This window comes from Haliaeetus albicilla, chromosome 18 (assembly GCF_947461875.1).
Source record: "Haliaeetus albicilla chromosome 18, bHalAlb1.1, whole genome shotgun sequence".
Classification (NCBI taxonomy): Eukaryota; Metazoa; Chordata; class Aves; order Accipitriformes; family Accipitridae; genus Haliaeetus; species Haliaeetus albicilla.
In genome coordinates this window covers 28,856,946-28,875,856 of record NC_091500.1, presented here as the reverse complement: position 1 = coordinate 28,875,856, position 18,911 = coordinate 28,856,946, and the positions used below count along the sequence as shown (strand labels likewise).

The 18,911-nt window shown below is 60.3% G+C and overlaps 2 protein-coding genes across 5 annotated transcripts; both read left to right on the top strand.

The window, feature by feature from the left end:
- The first annotated feature begins 1,074 nt into the window (after window positions 1–1,074).
- ANKRD33 (ankyrin repeat domain 33) lies at window positions 1,075–5,318 on the top strand. Of its 4 annotated transcripts, XM_069806189.1 has the most exons (6): window positions 1,075–1,280; window positions 2,114–2,524; window positions 2,815–2,944; window positions 3,691–3,831; window positions 3,971–4,257; window positions 4,425–5,318. In XM_069806189.1, exons 2-6 carry the CDS (start codon window positions 2,219–2,221, stop codon window positions 4,815–4,817), a joined length of 1,257 nt encoding a protein of 418 aa, XP_069662290.1. In that variant the 5' UTR covers window positions 1,075–1,280; window positions 2,114–2,218; the 3' UTR covers window positions 4,818–5,318. The 4 variants fall into 4 exon arrangements, with proteins under 4 accessions (XP_069662290.1, XP_069662289.1, XP_069662287.1 ...); XM_069806188.1 differs by having other exon boundaries at window positions 1,076–1,280; window positions 2,210–2,524; window positions 3,971–5,313; XM_069806186.1 differs by having other exon boundaries at window positions 1,076–1,280; window positions 3,971–5,312.
- A 3,066-nt stretch (window positions 5,319–8,384) lies between these two features.
- On the top strand, window positions 8,385–18,182 carry ACVRL1 (activin A receptor like type 1). The gene is made up of 12 exons (XM_069806185.1): window positions 8,385–8,731; window positions 9,630–9,926; window positions 10,233–10,312; window positions 12,007–12,077; window positions 13,457–13,681; window positions 13,987–14,186; window positions 14,298–14,397; window positions 14,756–14,902; window positions 14,979–15,254; window positions 15,411–15,608; window positions 16,832–16,962; window positions 17,059–18,182. The coding sequence occupies exons 3-12, from the start codon at window positions 10,293–10,295 to the stop codon at window positions 17,191–17,193; spliced, it is 1,503 nt and encodes a 500-aa protein (XP_069662286.1). The 5' UTR covers window positions 8,385–8,731; window positions 9,630–9,926; window positions 10,233–10,292; the 3' UTR covers window positions 17,194–18,182.
- Window positions 18,183–18,911: the final 729 nt, after the last annotated feature.

Below are 18,911 nucleotides of genomic sequence, written 5' to 3'. Positions count from 1 at the left end.
TTGGGTTTTGGTGCTGCAATAGGGGATCCAGAACCACAGAGGTTCCCCCATGGAGTTTGGGGGGCTTTCCCAGGCAGAGGAGCCCGGAGGGGGCTGGCAGCCCAGCTACACGCGGTGTCGAAGGGCTCGGAGCAGGTCCTGGCCCCTGGCAGGGATGGACATGGCCGGGGTGACACCGGGGTTTGGGAGGACACTGCAAGCGCTGAGCCCAGCTCCGGCTCCACAGTGTTAAGCTTCGGGATCCTCATGGTCAGCAGCAGGATCCTGATGTTCAGCATCGGGACCCTCAGCTCGCGCTTCCCAGCAGGATGCACCCAGCACAGAGGAAACAGCTGGGATCCTTCATCTGCTCCGTATTTTCATGTTCAAGGATGGAAGCAAAGTGACCTTTGGGACTCTGCCTTAATGGCTGCTTTAAATGGAGAACGTGGCCTCCCACGATCTGCTTTGGGACCAAACTCACGCCTTTTTGCCATGAAAATAGCTGATCTGGAGACTAAAAGTGCCCTTTCCCAGATCTCACAGGCCAGCTGGCCCCTGTACCTCAGAAAACATGTAAAAATCAATGAACACACACAAAAAAAAAACCTTTAAAGATGAAGATAAGAGAGCAGTTATGTTTCACATGGAATTCAGGAAACCAGTTTTTGCAGCTCCTCCGCTAAGGCTGCCCTGTGCTCGCCGGTGTCCTGAGGGCTTTGGCATCTCGATGCCCAGAGGAGGAGAGGGGCTGGAGGCTCCAAGGCACCTCTCAGGGGGGGATTGCAGAGTTTATTTAATGCACCTGCACAGTTACAGGTATCTGTGCCCTTGGCCAAAATAGCAGTTCCCCAGATTTATCTGAGCAGCAAATTCACTTGCATATAAAGGGAGCTGGAAGGAGTTTTGGGGGTTTTAGCTGAGCTGATGGGGGCTGCTCAGGCAGCAGCATCTTACCGAGGTGAGACAGGTATAAAAATACAGCCCAGGACTCCCAGCAGCTCCTCAGCTAAAGATGTTAAATCCTGCCCAAGCAGTCCTGATCCTGCTCAGGATGGATGGAGCCATTTTAAGCAACAGTTTAAATTAAGATATCTTGGCTAGCTGAGCACACGTCAACGTGCAGGTTGTCACAGCTTTGGTGCCCAAAGGCCACCTCAGACACACAGCAGAAACCTCTTTCTCACTGCAAAGGGTAGGGGTGATTTTCCACTGTCTCTCACAAAGTTTTCCGTCCTGGTTGGAGCCGTGATGCTGCCCAGCTGAAGAAGGACCCACGTGGAAGGTCTGAGCAGCCCCAGGTAAGATCCGGCTACAGTGAGAAGGGCATCCCTCATCCCCAGAGCCTGCATTGGGATATCTGAGAGGGGTGGGAGAGTTTAATGGAATTGCAAAGGCTTTCTTCCTTTCACAGCACCAATCAATTAATAATTGGCTTCTACTTAGAAGTAAACCAGTTTAATTTCTGCTGCCAGGCTGCAGCCAGTCCGTCCCTGCCCCAGAGCTCCTGTACCAGGGCTGCGGGTTGCCCTGTGTCATGTGGTTTAAGGGGCTCCTCGGGGACCCGAGAGCTGCTCCGGCCTCTGCTATCCTGCTGCTTGGTCACAGGGAGCTGGATTTAACCCTTCTCTCTGTACACTTCTCTGGTCCTGCTGCTAGGAAAGGTCTTTGCAGCTGCTTTGATGTGCACCAGTTAAGTGGGGAGGGCACCGTGGGAAGGGCTCAGACCCTGGCTGTGTCGTGTGGGGAGGGATGGAGATGGGGTCTTCTTGCTGGCACTTGGCATGACAGCCCGGCTGCTTTCAGTGCCCCGATCGGCATCGCTACCACCCCAGAGACATTCCCAATCCCCCCATCCACCTGGTTTCAACACCTAGACCAAGGGACATTTATCGGCCTTTCAAACTCCCAAGATGTCCCCCCGTTTTCCCTGCTGGAGACGGTGCTGTGGGGAGCCGCTCCCCACCTGGGGTTTTGCAGCATCCAAGCCCCCAGTGCAAGCATTTGCATGGGACAGAGGATGGAAACTGGACCCACAGGCTGTGCTGGCGGCTGGGAGCTGGCTGAGGCTTCCCAGTGGGATGAGTGATGCCGGAGCGCACATGGTTCCCACGCCCACTCTGTGTCTGCACAGGGGGGAGTGAATGGTCCGGAGTGTCCCCTCGTCCCCCCGGGAGAGGCTCCTGGCCCCAGACAGGGCTCGGGGCCAAGCTGGGCTCGCTCCCCCCAGCCAGGCCGGATGACAGATGCCTGTGGTGGAGGAGAACATGCTGCAGCCCCCACTTCCAGCCTGGATGCCTCCGACCCGGAGCTGTATTATGAGGAGGAGGAGGAGGAGAAGGAGGAGTCAGAACCCTCAGACACCGGCAGTATCTTCTCTGACGACTCCGTCTACCCTTGCTATGAGCTCTCCCCGGGGGCTGATGGTGCTGGGGACCTCAGCCTCTACCAGTGCTGCGCCAGGAATGATGCCAAGCTGGTGCAGGAGAGGCTGGAGCACGGGGTGACCCGGAGTGAGGCCACAGAGCTGGATGTCAACGGGAGGGTGAGTGGCTGCCTGGGCACCCTGCAGAGCAGAAAGAGGATTTCCTGGGAATAGGCAAATCCTGAAGGATGGTGGTTGCTAAAGCAGGTGGGGCAGGACGGAGAGTCCCAGGTGGGATGGCTTTGACACAGGATGGGTCTCCTGGGATTGATCCAATACTTGGAGTAGAACCTTGCCTGTTGTCCCATCCTGAGCCTGTCTGGTTTGGGGTGGGGGGACCATGGGGGAGCACCGCAGTGGGGAGGATGGTGCAGTACCAGCCCCGGTGCTGAGTGCCGCCCCCTCTCCAGAACGGGCTGATGGTTGCCTGCTACAAGGGCTTCATCGATATCGTGCCCCTGCTGCAGAAGTGCCCCTACATAAACGTCAACCAGCAGGACAAGGACGGGAACACGGCCCTCATGATGGCAGCCCAGGCAGGTAGGCACCGCGCTTGGCCTTGGCACAGGGCAGCCCCCACGAGACCCCTTGAGAAGTGATGTGACCCCCCTGTGCTTCCCCTCCAAAAACCTTAAAATGAGCCGTCAGGAAAGCCAAGGGTTCCAAGGGATGTGACCCTCCCCATCTAAGTTTATGGTTCATCTTAGCACCGTTTTAAAACTGGGTAGATGATGCAAAAATGGAGATTCCTACAGCAATGTTGTCTCGCAACACATCCCACCCAAGCAGTGGTGTCAAGCTGAGCCGGAGCTGCCCCACGTGCTCCAGAAAAGCTCCATGAGCTGCAGTGATTTACCTGTACACAAGGTCCGAGCTGGCAAATGCCGTGTATATGGACCAATTCTCTGGTCACGATGGTTCTCCTCGTTACAGCAGAAGAGCCCGGCTGCCTCCACCCTTGTTAACCACAGGCGAAAGGAGGAGGGTCTCAAAGTGGGGATCACCCTTTATTCCCATTTTATCCTTGCTGGAATTGATATGGGGGTTTGCATTTTTGGACTCTTTCCTGCATTCTCTGCTGAAGCAGCTGGTGCACCAGCGCTGTTCCCTGCACAGCCAAACCCAAAACAAAATAAATCCAAACCTTGTTGGTCCTGATCCCTCCGAGTTTCTGCACCTTTGTCCTCAAACAATGCAGTTCCTAAATACTCTTTCTCCAACAGGCACCAGCAGTTATCACTCCTTAACTGTTGAAACTCTAACGCAGCTTCTCTCTGGCTGTTAAGGACACATCACCATCGTCAACTACCTCCTCAACTACTACCCCGCACTCGAGGTGGACAAGCGAGACCCTCGGGGCCTGACGGCGCTGATGAAGGCTGCGGTGCAGGGGCGGCATGACTGCGTGGCTGCTCTGCTCCTGGCTGGTGAGCATCTCCCCAGGGATTTTCTGGGATTTTGGGGGAAGGAGTGACATTGCTGCTCGCCATGCGCTTGCTCCCTGCTCTCTGGGGTGGGACAGGGTGGGACACTGCGGTGATGCTCTCTGCATGCCGGTGTCTCCAGGAGCAGACCTGCAAGCAGTGGATCCCATCAAGGGGAAGACGGCCAGGGAGTGGGCAGCCTTCACTGGCCGCTTCGAGACGACCATGCGGATCCGGAGTCTCCTGCAGCGCCCACGGGCAGAGCAGTTTGGCAGCCAGTACCGGCCCGAGTGGCCGGCCCTGGCTGAGTTGGTGGCCAGGGCACTGAGCCCCAAATCCAGGGGCAAGAGGCTGTCAGAGAAGATCCAATCCATGTTCACCTTCAGCTTCCCCCACGACCCCAAGGAGGATGGCGTGATGGACCACATGGTGAGGATGACCACTTCCCTTGCCAGCCCCTTCGTGGCCACTGCTTGCCAAACTGTCTGCCCCGACAGCCCCCCTGAGGTGGGCAAGCGCAGGCTGTCCGTGCCGGAGATCCTCGGGCAGCACATGCCAGATCCAGATGCTGAGCCAGAATCCACTTCATGCCCCAGCACCGGCGCATCCTCTTGCAATGGCCAAGCCATGTCGGAGATCCGGCTCCTGCCACCACGCCAGCCGGCCAGTGGGCTCCTGAGATTCCTGCCCCTGTGGCTGCGGCGTGGGAACAGCATCTTCCCTGGAGAGCCTGTCCCAAAAATCAAAGTGAGCAAAGACTCCTGCCCGCCTGCCAGCTCGAGGGAGCGGAGGCAGCGAGGGAAGGACAAGAACCTGCTGCAGCCACCCAAGTGGAAGTACAAGGAGCTGAAGGAGGAGAAGAAAGCAGCCAAGGAGGCAAAGAACGAGGAGAAAAAGAAGAAAGGGGGGAAGAGATGCTAAGTGAGAGGTGTCACGGTGGGGGCGAGGTCCCAGCCATCCACTTGGACCCACTTGCTTTTTTGGCATAAGGGTGGTTTCCTTCCCCAGGGGAATGGTGGTGCCCGAGGGAGGAGGATGCTGTGGATGTACCCAGCTGAGATGCCCCAGCCCTTGTGGTCCTGGGTCCCCGGCCCCTTGTCCTCTCCCACCTCGAGGGTGGACACCCCGGCCTGGCTCTGGTCATGCCGGGCTCTGACGTGCTGAGACCCAGCCCTGGGCCGAGCTCTGGGTCTGCCAGGGAGCAGGTCTGTGGCAGAAGCGGCTCTTTTCTTTTTTCCTTTTTATCTTCTTTTTTTTTTTTTTTTGCCTCTTTGATCTTTCTGAAATCTTGATATTGCAGCACGTGGTGGAACATGGTTGTGCAAATTAAAATGGAAGTGGTTGCCATGTTAACAGGATTGGTTTAATGAATAAAGCTCAGGGTTGTTTGTTGGGCTGGCAGGAATGCTTCCCCCTTGCTACCAGCATCCCCTGTCCACCCCGTCACCCCCTCAGTGACATTAACTTCCCCACTCCTGTGTATTCCCGGGTTGCAGATGGACAAACCAAGGCTCAGCGTGGGGAAGCATCTCCACGCTGCAGGAGGGTTAACAGGAGCTCTGGATGCCAGGCATGGGCTGGAAACCAAACCTGGGGTGCCCATGGGCTCCATCCCCAGCTGCAGCTTTTGTGCTCCAACGTTACCTGGGACAGGACCCAGTGGTCCCTGTTCCCAAGCAAACCACCCTCTGGGACCTCCAGCCTGCACCCACATGGAGCCCTGGGGCCCCTCATCTGCACCCATGCAGCCCCCCAGACCCGCTCCCACAGGGAGCTGTGCAGCTGCTTTTTTGTTGGGTGCTGGTGCACGCTGGATGTGCTGCAGGGCAGCAAGCTTGTGCTCCCAATATTTCAAGCTCCTCTTAACTCCGGCTCCCTCCTGACACGTAGGAAGGTAAAACTGGGGTGCTGCCTGCCCTGAGCAGCCGTGTTGGCTCCTGCAGCACCCAAGCACCCAGGGTTTGCCCCCCAGGGAAAGCGACTGGCACCGAGAGCTGCTCGAAGCACTAGTTATCCGGGTAATAAATAACTCTTGGCCAGGCACGCAGCCCAGGACGGAGCCCCCTCCCTTCGCCACCCCCTTCTTTAGAGGGACAAAAGCCCCATCTCCCCGCTTTTAGGCTGCAGCTCTGCCTTTCGGTGGGCACCAGGAGGTTTGGGGCGAGTCACAAGCAGGCAGGAAAGGATGCTCGTCGGGAAGGAGCTGCAACCTCCCCGTCTGTTCCCCTCCAGCCCTTGGCTCACATCAGGCTCCCCGGCACGTGGCTGCCCTCCTTCGCCAGCTCCCGGCGGCGGCTCGCAGATGAGCCGGGGGCGGACGGCACATGGAGCAGCCATCGCACGCACCACGCCAGCCTGGCTCCTGCAGCGCAGGGGGAAGGGAGAGACAGGCTCCCGCTGGCCCCTCATCCCCCTCTGCCACGGCAGGGACAGCTCGGTGAAACCCCGAGGGGCGGCTGGATGTGTCCCACCACGGTCCAGGGGTGCCCCGCACCCTTCTGTGGGATAAAGTCACCATGCGCGGTGACGAGCATCCAAACAATGACGGAAGGTCTCACTTTGGCTTCGAGAGGGTGGTGGGAGGTTGCACCATGGCAGGCAGGGCCGGTGCGGGATCGTGAGTCGCGGTGCTGCCGGCGTGCCGGCGCTCAGCCCAGCACCGAGGCGGGCGCCCATCCCCGCTGATTCACCCCGTCTGCCCCAGCCAGGGGCTGGCACCGGCGCGAGTGCGGAGCAGGGCAGGGATCGCCCTGCCGGCGGCTAAGAGAGCCTGGGGTGGGTTCGGTATGTTCATTAACGCACCTCTACAGTCAGTCCCTGCTCCAGATGAATTTGCTTTCCCACGGCGGCAGTGCCAGAGCCACAGCCTGGTCCGGGGCTCCCACCCATCCCTGCCCTTCAAGTGGCCCAAGAATAGGACTTAGTAACTTTTAGAAGTTTTTAGGCAAGTATTTATCCCCCCAGTGATGATTACGGTTTAAAAAATGAAGCTGCCCCATTTGGAAGATGGAAGCGTAGGGACCAAAACAGCCGGCACCAGACCTTGCCGGAGACCTGCCACGTTCGGCTGCCTGGGGAAACTCCTGCCTGCAGCTGTAAAAGCAAGGTGCTGACACTCGCCGTGTGCCTGCACCCATGGAAGGCAGCGAGGACACAGGAGCCATCCAGGAATAACCCCGGGAGGGGCTGATCGCCAGTCAGATCACCGAGACCTGTGCGCCAGAGCAAAGATGGTCACGGCGATAAGGCGTCTGCAGGCACCGGCTTCCTCCCGGGCGGCTCCTATCAGATGGAAACTGCCCGTTTCCCCTGCGCCGGCTCTGCAAAGCTCCCGGCCCCGGTGTGGGCAAGGTCATGCGTGAAGGTCCCTCATGTTTTATCCTGGTTTTGTGTTTTTGTTTGTTTAAACTTCCTAGATCATGGGCGATAGCAGGGGGGAGGCGGCGGGCAAGACTCAAAGTGCTCCGCCAGCATGGAGAGGCTCTGGGTGCCAGTTGGGTTCGTGATGCAATTGGGGTTGGTGATGCAATGGGGAATGGAGAGGTAGATCAGGCCCTGTGACTTTGTTAGGAAAGAGGCCGCAATGCCATCCTGCACGCTGCCTGCTGCTGGCTGCCTTCGCCTGCCCATGGGAGCGGGTCACTGTGCCGGGGCGATCAGCTGAGAGAAAGGCAGGGATGGGGTTTGGAAAGGTGCTGGAGGGAGAGGAGGGGGGATGGGAGGACTACGAAACTGCTGAGAGGCGGCTGGCCCAAAGAAGAACCCCGAAGCGGCAAAAGGGGAAGCGGCACTTCCACTGCCCGCAGCTCCGACGGCCCCACGTGTCCTGGGGGAGCGGGAAGTGCCCAGCCTCCTGCCGTGGGAACGGCCCCGCCGTCGGCATCCCAGCGCCTGCTGCCGTGGCATCTCAAGGGCCACGGTGGGGGACGGCGGGGACGTGCGGGCAGGAGGCACCGAGCAAGCTCCCTTGGCCCACCCCAGCCCTGCTCCGCGCCAGCAGCCAGGGCAGAGCGTCCCTAATGGGGTGACCATTCGGCAGCACCCCCTGATGCTGCTTTACACCCGGGGGAGAAAACGTCCCCTGCCCTCCAGCGCAGTACACCAAAAGTCTTGTGGCCAGCACTGAATAACCGGGGAGCCCCTTGGCTCTGCCATGATGCTCCCATCCCCACAAAGGTGGGATGCTGGAGCAGAAGGGATGGCCAAGCACATCAAGGTCATTCCCACAGCATCTATCCAGACCATTCCCACCCCCAGCACCACCAAAGCAACCAGCTGCATTTCTGCCAAATGCCTTCAGATACTCCGGGAAGGAGACCTGATGGACGTCCCCCCACCAAAGGCTTGGGTTTGCCTTGAAAACCAGGAAACCTGGTGGGAAAGTGCCCAGTGAAGGACAGGGGTGGGAGGAACGGGTCGAGGGAGAGCAACCAGGATGGAGCTGGGGCCCGGTGTGCGGGAGGAAGGGAGGCTGGCCGTGGATGTGTGCTCAGCAATAGGAAATGCTTTATTAGCTGGGAGTGGTGGAGAGAAGCCAGGCAGGAAGAGGCAGTAATAAGAAACATTTTTTTGACTTCTCCCACATCCAGACCACAGAGCGCTTGCCAAGCGGCTGCACTCGGACAACAGAGCTGCTGAGCCGAGTCCCCAGGGTCGGGACAGGGACAGAGACATTCCCCCACCGGGACGGGCAACACCGCAGCCGCGGGAGCCCCCACAGTGCCGGGACGAGCGGTGGGAGGGGAGCAGACCCATGAAGCTCCTCCAAGCCGGGGAACACGGCACGGAGCAGAGCTGCCCCGGCTGAGCCACACACACCACCTCCGAGCTCGGGACTGCAGCCGGGAAAGCCTCGCCGGGACCGGGCAGTTCCGTGGGCGACTGTGGGACACGGATGCTGTAGGTGAGTGGGGAAGCGTTGCGCGCTCACGGGGTCCGAGGCTGCACCGACCTCAGTGCTTCCCTCCTGATTTACCCCCGTGCAGATGAAATCAGGATTTGGCCCCATTTCCTTCACATTTGGTGGGACACCGGGGTTGACGTCAGGGTTGGTGGAGGCTGGAATCAGGGCTCTGGCGGAGCTGGGAGCATAAATCTGGATTTACACCAGTGCAACAGTAGCAGGATCTGTCCCCAGGTCTTTGCTAAAGAGCTGAAACAATACACAGCTGATACCAAAAGCCCAGAGCTGATGTGGGAAATGGGGAATTTGGGTGTATTTGAAAAGGCGTGGGGGAAAATGAGGGAAAGTTGACAGCTCCGCTAGCGGGGGCTGGAGCGAGGGCAGTGGGTCACCGACAGCAGCGACGGCGCAGGACACGATGCCTCGACGTGCCCCTTCTGCAAAGCCAAACCCTGGGTCTCTTGGAGGAGGGGTGGGCGAGGAAGAGCCAAACGGCCCCTGAGGAGGCTCCATTTTCAGAACAAAGTGCCTAAAGCAAAGCTGGTGCGAGCCATGCCGTGGGAGCTCTGCCGGCATTCGAACCCTGCCGCAAAGTTGGGGCAGGAACACTCCCCTCATCCCCACTCTGCACGAGGACCTGCGTGTGATGCCAGCCCCATGAAATGATTAACATGAACTGGTTTTGCCACTCTCTTTGCCTGTCTCTTATTTACGGTGCAGTGATGCCCATCGGTGCAAGAAGGGCCAGCACGGTGCAGCCCACCGGTGTGGGTCCCTGAGCTGAACGTCTCTCCTGCGCCGGCTGCACCGAAGGATGCAAATGGCTTTGCTGCATGCGTGACCAACCTGCAGCTACAGGGAGCAGGGAGGAAAACCTCTGTCTGTTCCTTAAAACCAGGCTGAAGCTTTGGGAGCCTGTGGCAAAGCTCTCACCGACTCCGACGTGGTGTCCATCCAGCCCTTCGCACCTGCAGCTGGTACCATCGCACACGCCTGGCTCACCCTGCTTCCCCCCAGCTGGCACCGGCACCAGCCGGCACGAGGGTCTCTGCTGTGTCTGGCTCCCTGCGAAAAGGCGACAGAGGGGAACTGAGTCACGAGCCGCATCCTGTGGCGAAACCCCCCCCCAGGAGCAGCAGAAAACACAGGGGAGGGCGGAAGAGCCAGGATTGCAAAGCTCTGCCGAGCCACCCCAGTAAGAGCAAGGGACCCTCCAGCCATCACGCATGTCCCTGAGGATTGTGTCCAGCCACCCCCTTTCCCAGGTTCCCGCAGCCTCCCGCCCCATCTCCCTTCAACAGTCCCTTTGCTTTTCTCTCCGTGGGGTCACCAGGAAATCCCCCTTCCCCGGGGCTGGGTCTTGCTCCAGACCCCCCCGTCCGGCCAGTGCTGCGGCACAACTGCCTATTGCTCCCAGCCGCTTCTGCCGGCGCCCACACCCCATCCGAGAGGTTTCAGTTGGGGTTTTTTCCTTCTCCTGATGCTGCTGCAAATCCCAAAGGATGGAAGGATGTAAGACAGCAACGTGACTTGCCATCACCTCCCAGCCAGGCTGGGGAAGATGCTCCGCACGCCAGGAAGGTGCGTGAGCTGCAGGTCCAGCGTGAGAAAGGAGGGAGAAAGGTTGGGGACAGGGATGGCAACGCAGGGGCTGGTTTGACCCGTTACAGAAGCACCCGGGATGTTTTTCCCGTGGGATGCCAGGGGCGGCTCTGGATTAAGGTTTGCTCTCGGTTAACACCAACACACATCCTTGTGATGTTGTTGCCCATACAGCAAAGTTTTGGGTGAGGCCCTGGCTGCTTTGTGTTTCATGGCAAATATCCCGCAGCCGTCTAACGGCTTGGGATTTTGTGGAAGTGCCCCCGAGGAGGGAATTCACCACCCGGAATCTTGGCTTCCCTTTAAAAAGATGCGTTTTGTAGCTCTCGGGATTGCAAGGAGAAGCACCGTGCCTGGGAGCATCCTGGAGGCTCAGGGAACAGCAGCCCAACTCCAGGGGAGTTTGGTTTTTAAAATAAAGCTGATCCTGGGCCAGTCGAGGGATCAGCTGCTGCTTCAGCCGGAGATCAGCCCAAGCATCGCTCCTGGCACAGGGCACCCGGTACCAGACCCTGCTCCTGCCTTTCCAGCCCTGGGACCCGGTCGCCGTTTCCTCCCCATGAGCAACAACGAAGTGAGCTATTTTGGGGAGGAAAAGCCCATTTTATGCTACGGCCGGAGACTGCCTAAGTCAGCCACATACGTGTGTGCTCTCGAGGGCCAGGCTTGCGTGACTTCGCTTCCCCATCAAGGCCAGAATCTAAACAATCTTGATTCCTGTCCCGGCAGCCCTGGGCAGGGCTCCTTCAATTGCAGGAAACGGAGACTTTGGCGTGTTTATGTCGGGAACCACGAAGAATGAGCCGAGGAGGGGCTGGGGAGCCCTGGCCGCCGCCGGCCGAGCTCTCGGCCATGTGAAAGGGGCAGTGATGCCAGCAGGGCGAGGGGCAGGGGGCAGCGCCGGCTCCGCTGTGTTTGGCTTGGCAGAAATGTCTCTTTTACAAGGAAAAAAAAAAAAAGAGAGAGAAAAAATAGCAAAACTTCCCCCAAAGGCGCAGCTGGGGAATTTTTGGCTGCCCGCAGCGCCTCTGCTTGTGTCATCGATAAGCTCCATACAGAAGCCCCCCAGGGGCTGAGCTGCACCCGGCAGCTCCGGCTCCGTTGGGGGTGAGCGATGCGGCATGGGGGCTTTCAGCTCCGTCCTACGGCATGGGTCTTGCCGACTCTGGGATCTCCGGCAGTGCCACGGCCATCACCGCGCTCGCCATGGCTGCCGAGCCCATGGGGTCTGCCACCGGCTGTGTTTTTACAGCATGGGAGCCACAGGAATGGTGGGAAATGACAGAATACGGATTGCTGGGATATAGGAAGGATGTTGGGGCAGCATGGACATGGCAAGGTCCCTGTTCCGGAGTGCTCCCGAGAACCACGGGGCCATGCACGGTGTCCCACACCGCTGTCAGGAGGTCCCCCGAGCTCAGGAGTTCTTGGGGATCTGCTCTCAGGAAGGGCTGTACCCCAGACGTCCGGAGCTGAACTCCACTTGGAAGCAGCACATCCACCGCTCCACCTGCCCTCTCCCTCCCCGCCGGCCTCTATTGCTCCCCAGTTCCTTCCCAAAGCCCCCACAGCCATTCCCGGCCCGGCAATGAGCCTCATCATGGGGGCTAAGGGCTGCGGTGGGCTGCGGTGGGCTGCGGTGGGCTGCCTCTCACCCCCTCTGCTCTCCGCAGGAAAATGCCGTGTGGAGCCTGTGGCCGGGCGGTGCTGGCACTGATGACCTTCTCCATCGGCTTCGCAGCTGGTGAGTACCAAAACGATGCGGTGAAGGCAGCCAGCACTGGATGCTCTCCGCCACGCTCGGGGGGTTAAAATAAACCCTCGGCTCTTTGGGAACGTCATCGCTTGCTCTGCTCAAAATAAACCACTGCGGAGAGCAGCTCGTTCGAGCTTGCCTGGAGCAAGCGCCGAGGGAGGCAGGGCTCCTCGGGGACCCACGTCGTCCCCAGTGGGGGGCTTCTCCCCTCTGGGACCGTGACCTGCCTCCCAAAGAGGATCTCAGCTTAATTAATTACGGTTCATCAAGTGCTTTGACGTCACCAGAGGGGAGATGGGGAAAAGGCTAGCATGCACATGCTTTAAAACGTGGTTTTTCCCAGGGGTGATGGTGGGGAGCAGGGATGAGCTGCTCCTGCTCCCAGGGGAGCATCAGGGTGACCTGGGGACGAATCCAGGCTGGGTGCTTGTGCAGGGAGGACCAAAGCAGCGTGGCTGTGCCGGGAAGGAGCAGCAGAGCTTGGCAGGGGGACGAGTCCCCACCATGTCCCTGTCCTGCCCATGGGGCCACCAACTCCCAGGACTTACCGACCCAGCCACACCACCACCCCATGGCCCTGGCACCAGGCAGCCTTTGGGGCAGCAGGGCGACAGGCGCAAGAGGGGACCTGGCCACAGCCATCCGTTCCCTCGCCGCCGTCCGTCCGTCCCCTCGCCGCCGTCTGTCTGGCTGCCCTCTCGCTGAACTCGCTGATTCCAGGAGGGATATTTTCTGCGCGAAAGGGCAGAGCTAAATCAGGAGGTTGGGAGCGTGGCCACCCTCTGTGCCACTCCGGCACCACGGTGCGGGGAAGCGCCTTCGGGGCGGCCGATGAAAGCTCCAGGAAAGACCCAGGGTTCGACACCCAGCTCCTGAAACACAGTGTCTCTGGAGCACCCTCTGGGGAGGCACCAGCTGAGTTTGAGGCTTTTGGTCCTATCCTGGCTCCCAGGACCTGGCTCCTGCAGGCAGCCCTGGAGCTCCCATGTCCCCTGGGATCCCACGGGCAGGATGTGACCCTGTGTGCTGTGAACCAGTGCATCCCAGTTAATCCCAGCTGGATGCATGGCCCCTCCACTGCCTCCCTGGGAGCATGCAGACAGGCGACCCCCAGCTTCAGAGCTGGTGCTTGGGTCCCAGCCAAGAGCAAGCAATTTTCCAGAAGGTCTCAGGATGGGCTTCCCTGTGCTGACCACACGCAGCTGCCTTCCTCAGCCTGGACAATGGTAGTCCCAGGCTGCCCGCTCTCAAAATTTGGTTCAAGAGTCTTTAGGACAGATGTCATAGTCCTCAAAGCCACCAGCATGCCCCGGGCCAGGCAGTGGGGTGGCCCCATGGCACAACACACCTCTTCCTTGCACCCACAGACGAGCTGCTGTGCGTCTGCGACGTGCCACACTGCAGCCTGCCCACCTGCACGGGCCAGGTGTGCTTCGTCAGCAAGAGGAAGGAGGAAGGGACCATCACCCAGCACAAGGGCTGCTTCTCCCAGAACATCCTGGAGAACTGCCACACGCCCGTGACGGAGCAGTACGGCATGAGGTGCTGCGACTCCAGCATGTGCAATGCCGAGCTGGAGATCTTCCTGCAAGGTACGGGGGCATGGTCCCCTTCAAGGAGCCAGGGGGAGAGGGGCAGAGCTGCCTGCATGGCTGGAGATGTGGTTGGGTCTCCAGATCATCCCCATCCTCACTCAGCACCTCGAGGGTCACCCTTTCCCAGGTGGGACATGGTCAGCAAGATGTCCTCAGCTTCTTGGGCTGTGCCTGTAGAGCTGCCGTCCATGGGGTTGACCCCAATGCGGAGCCACCTTCCCCAGGTCCAAGCCCAAGCACCAAGACCTCCCCATCCTCCCAGGTCCACCTTCATGCTCCCAACCATCGTTTCCCCCACCCAGGAGAAGAGGCCCTGGGAAAGGCACCTTCCCTGCCCAACCTCCTCCTGATGATCTTCGTCCCGCTGCTCACCCTCCTCATCCTCGTGGCACTCACGGTGCTCTTCTGCTGGAAGATGGCCCAGCATCGCCACCAGAAAAGCGACTTGGGCGACACAGACCTCATGCTGAAGGCATCCATGGTGGGAGACAGCACTTTAGAGGTGGGTGAGCTGGGGGGGGGACCCCAAATGCTCACGAGGTGTGGGAGGGAGGGATGTGCCAGGTGTGGGGTTGGCCACCGAGCTGACCCCACTGCCACCCTGGCTGCGCAGGACTTGCTGAACGATGACTGCACCACAGGCAGCGGCTCGGGGCTGCCTTTCCTCGTCCAGCGAACAGTGGCTCGGCAGATCACCCTCGTGGAGTGTGTGGGTAAGGAGAGGGGCCCCACGCGAAGGGAGGCTGCCTCGGCCCCCCCAACTGGCGCTTGGGCATGTGCCTGAACCCTTTCCCCCAGTAGCCGGCGATGGTACCATGAAGCCAGATGCAGGAAGGGTGGTTGGACCTGATGTCTCAGCCAAAACCCTGTAGAGACCCCAAGTTCTGCCCCAGTCCTGCTGATGGGGGAGGGAGAGAGTGGCTGGGTGGGTGCGTGGCAGTTGGCCAAGGTCAATGTACCCTGCGCCGCCCCATTGCTCTTCCACACTGGGAGCCGGGTTCGTCACGCTGGATGTGGGGAGGGCGCTGGGGGCCAGAGGGGCCGCGTGACGCGGTGCCGTGGCTGTGGCAGGCAAAGGACGCTATGGCGAGGTGTGGCGAGGTGTGTGGCACGGGGAGAGCGTGGCCGTGAAGATCTTCTCCTCCCGGGACGAGCAGTCGTGGTTCCGTGAGACCGAGATCTACAACACTGTCCTCCTCCGGCACGACAACATCCTGGGTGAGTGGGGGGCCAAGGAGGCTGCGGGGGGTGGCTGTACAGTGGCTCCACGGTCACAGCTCTTCTCCCCATCCAGGTTTCATCGCCTCCGACATGACGTCGAGGAACTCCAGCACCCAGCTCTGGCTCATCACGCACTACCACGAGAATGGCTCGCTCTACGACTACCTGCAGAGGACAGCCCTGGATGTGGAGACTTGCCTGGGGTTGGCCTCCTCCATCATCTGCGGCCTCGTCCACCTCCACGTGGAGATCTTTGGCACCCAGGGCAAGCCCGCCATTGCCCACCGTGACCTAAAGAGCAGGAACATCTTGGTGAAAAGCAACCGGCAGTGCTGCATTGCAGACCTGGGTGAGATGGGGGTGGGATGCAGAACTCCAGGGAAGTGGTACCCTAGGGATGTGGTACCCTAGGGATGTGGTACCCTAGGGATGCAGTGCTCCAGGGATGCAGCATCCTGGGGATGCAGCACCAGCACGGCACTGACCGGGGCCGGCATCCCTCCAGGGCTGGCCGTCATGCACTCCCAAGGCAGCGACTACCTGGACATCGGCAACAACCCCCGGGTGGGCACCAAGCGCTACATGGCCCCAGAAGTGCTCAGCGAACAGATCCGCACCGACTGCTTCGAGTCCTACAAGAAGACGGACATCTGGGCGTATGGGCTGGTGCTCTGGGAGATCACCCGGCGGACGGTGGTGAATGGTGAGCGGCTCCTGGCCTGCTGCCGCGCTCCCGGCTTGCGGCAAGGCTCCGCGCTTGCTCCCTTCTTCCCTCCTTTTTGTTGCTTTTTTTTTTCTTTCCCTTCGCCCAGAAGATTAGCTGTAAATTATAAACACTGTAATCTAGTGTCAGCACCCAGCTCCCTGATTAAAGGGCCCATTAGACTCAATCAGTGCTTTGTTTGTTCAGCACTGATTAGAAAACAAGCAGCGTCGAGCGCTGCCTGGAAGCCAGCCATGGCCGGGACCTCTGGCCAGCGGGGCTTGGCTCCTGGGGATGGGGACGGGGACACGGACGGGGTCCCCCACACTGTGGAGGAGCCTTCTCGGGGCTGCCCGGCCAGCGCCGCTCACCACCGGCAAAGTCCATTAGAAGCATTAATTAAATGGTGCGCGCTAGTGGGTGAGGCAGGAGGTCCCCCCAAGGCGCAGTCTGGCCGGGATAATCTCATTTACTGCCCCGGGGCTCCTTCAGATTAAACATTTACTCCGAATTACCAAAACCATGTGCTGGGGATGACCTTCAGCCGGTTGGTTTTAACCCTTCCAGGCACCCTCACCCTTCAGGATGGGCTGTGCAGCCCCTGCACGGCCCCACGGCATTGGGGATAGGGGATCCAGGGGACCCCAAGGTTCAGGCGTGACCCCCCAGGGTGCAGGGAGTTGGTGGGTGCTCAGGGTCGCCCAGAGGGGTTAAACCCCACGGACACACAGACATATGGAGGCACTAAAGGGAGATTAGCTGGGCCAGCTGACGGGCTCGCCGTGGGGCTGCCAGATGGAGGGGGGGGCTGCGAGGTGGCATCGGTGCCGGGACCTGGTGTCGGTGCTAGAGGTGGTGCTGGAGCTGTTGTTCATGGTAGGGCTGGTGCTGGACTCTTGCCAGTGCTGGTGCTGGTGCTGGAGCCACCAGCGGTGCTAGAGCCGGTGCTAGAGCCAGTGCTGGAGCTGACCCCAGACACCCCATGCCATCCCGGCGAGGTTCCACGGTGCAGCCGGAGCTGGAGCCGTGCACCCCGCAGGCAGCATCACCGCCGGTGTGGTGGGGCAAATCACGCTGGCAATTCCCGGGGCTTCACATCCCCCCCAAGGCAGGGTCCACGTCGGTCGTGCTGGCCACCCCGGGCACCCCAAGATGTGCAGGGTTTGGGGTGAACCCTGCACACTCCCCCGCTGCCCTCACGCCACCACCACCCCCTCCCGCAGGCATCGTGGAGGAGTACCGGCCGCCCTTCTTCGACGCCGTCCCCAGCGACCCCAGCTTCGAGGACATGAAGAAGGTGGTGTGCATCGACCAGCAGACCCCCGTGATCCCCAACCGCCTCTTCTCCGACTCGGTGGGTCCCAGGGGGGCCACCCTCCTCCCACCCTGAGCCAGACCTTTTCTCCCCATGAAACTCTTCAATTCTCCCCTCTTTCTGTGCCTCCCCCAGGTTTTGTCAGCGCTGGCAAAGATCATGAAGGAGTGCTGGTACCAGAGCCCGTCGGCCCGCCTCACCGCCCTGCGGATTAAAAAGACGCTGAAAAAGTTGAACAATTCCCTGGAAAAGCCCAAGCCAGAGCAGTGAATGCCAGGCACACACCGGAGCTGCTTGCAGGCTGCACCGGGGACGGTGGCAAAGCCAACGCCAGGATGGCTCCCAGTTACACAGGGGGTTTTGCTTGCAGCTCCCACCTTTCCTACCCCCTCCTTGGAGCCTTTTTAATTTGCAAGGAGGGAAAAAGTAGGGGGGGGGGGGGAAAGCAAGGGAGGAATTTTCCAGCCCGGTTATAAAAATACCCCCTGGATCCATCATCTGACGCCGGCCCGTCTCGTCTGCCCAGCGGGGATGGCAGCGGGCGCCTGGGGCTGGCGGCCCATTCCAAGCCCCCCGGACAGACACCACAGCCGAGGGGCAAGCAAGCGTCGGAGCCAGCACCGTCCCCTGCCGCAGCCCCCGAGCCTGGCTGGGCACCCACCCCATGGCTGGCACCCAGCGCAACACGCAGGCAGCAGGTGCTGCCCAAACCTGCCTGCCCGGCACGTTGGCAGCGGGGATGCCGCGGGCTCGGCGGCGGCAGCAGGAATTCCCCGGCAGGGTTGCAGTGCCCGGCTTGTCTCTTGCCGAACGAGGTCTGGATTTCGCTGGGAAAGGATAGACCAGGGGCAGCATCCCCCCGACAGGGCTGGATCTGCACCCCGGCGCATCTTGGGGCTCCCCAGAACAAGGAACCGCCAGCACCGAGAGGGGCCTGAGCGTCACCCATGCCGCAAGGTCCCGCCGAGACAGGGGCTCCCACAGCCACGGTGGCTTGATCCTTCCCTGCCGAGCAGCCGGCATTCCTCCTTTCCAAGACCTTTTGATCTTTGCCAACATTTTGGTGTTTTCCAGGGCATTTTGGTGCACCCTGCGGCCGGCTCCAGCCCACACCACTCGTCGCCATCCCCAAAACCACCCCATGTTCAGGGCTGTTGGGACAGGACCGGGATGTTCAGCAGAACCAGCTTTGCTCCATAATTATTTAATTATTAAGATTTAATATATTTAATAAAGTGTAAAGCTATTTTATCGCTTAACAGCTGCCAAACGTCCCCCACTGGGCACCGAGCAATGTGGCAGGATGGGACTCTGCCGCCCGGTGCTTCTGCATGGCTTAATTTATTGCTTCAACACCGTGTAGCTGCCGTGTATCACTCCGGCACCGCCGGATCCCGCAATAAACCTCGCTCCAGCCTCGTGCCAACCCTCTCCCTGTGCCCGCGAGGGGCTGGGGCCGCATGGAGGGGGGCTGCGGCTGCCAGCCCTCCCGCTTCGTGGGCTTTTTGCACTGCTGATGGTCCGGGGGTCAGGGCGAAGCCCCCCAGGACGAAAGGGAAGCTGGTTCAGGAGAGCGCAGCCGTCAACAGGTTTTGGCCCCTGCACATTCGCGGCATAGCCTGGCACATTGCTGTGGCCACCCTGGGCTCGTCTTGTCCTGCCCTTTTGCCTCACTTCCAGTTAGAGACTGGGAGAAACTGGTCAGCAAAGAGCAGCCACTGGCCCTTGGTGGGGCTGGCACTGGGGTGAGGGGTATGTAGGGCTGAGGAGGGCAGGGCTCAGGGTGCTCTGCCCAGGGTTTGGGGTGCTCAGCCCAGGGTTTGGGGTGCCCTGCCCAGGGTTTGGGGTGCTCAGCCCGGGGTTTGGGGGGCTCAGCTTGGGGTTTGGGGGGCTCAGCCCAGGGTTTGTGGTGCCCTGCCCAGGGTTTGGGGTGCTCAGCCTGGGGTTTAGGGCGCTCAGCCGGGGCTTTGGGGTGCTCAGCCCAGGGT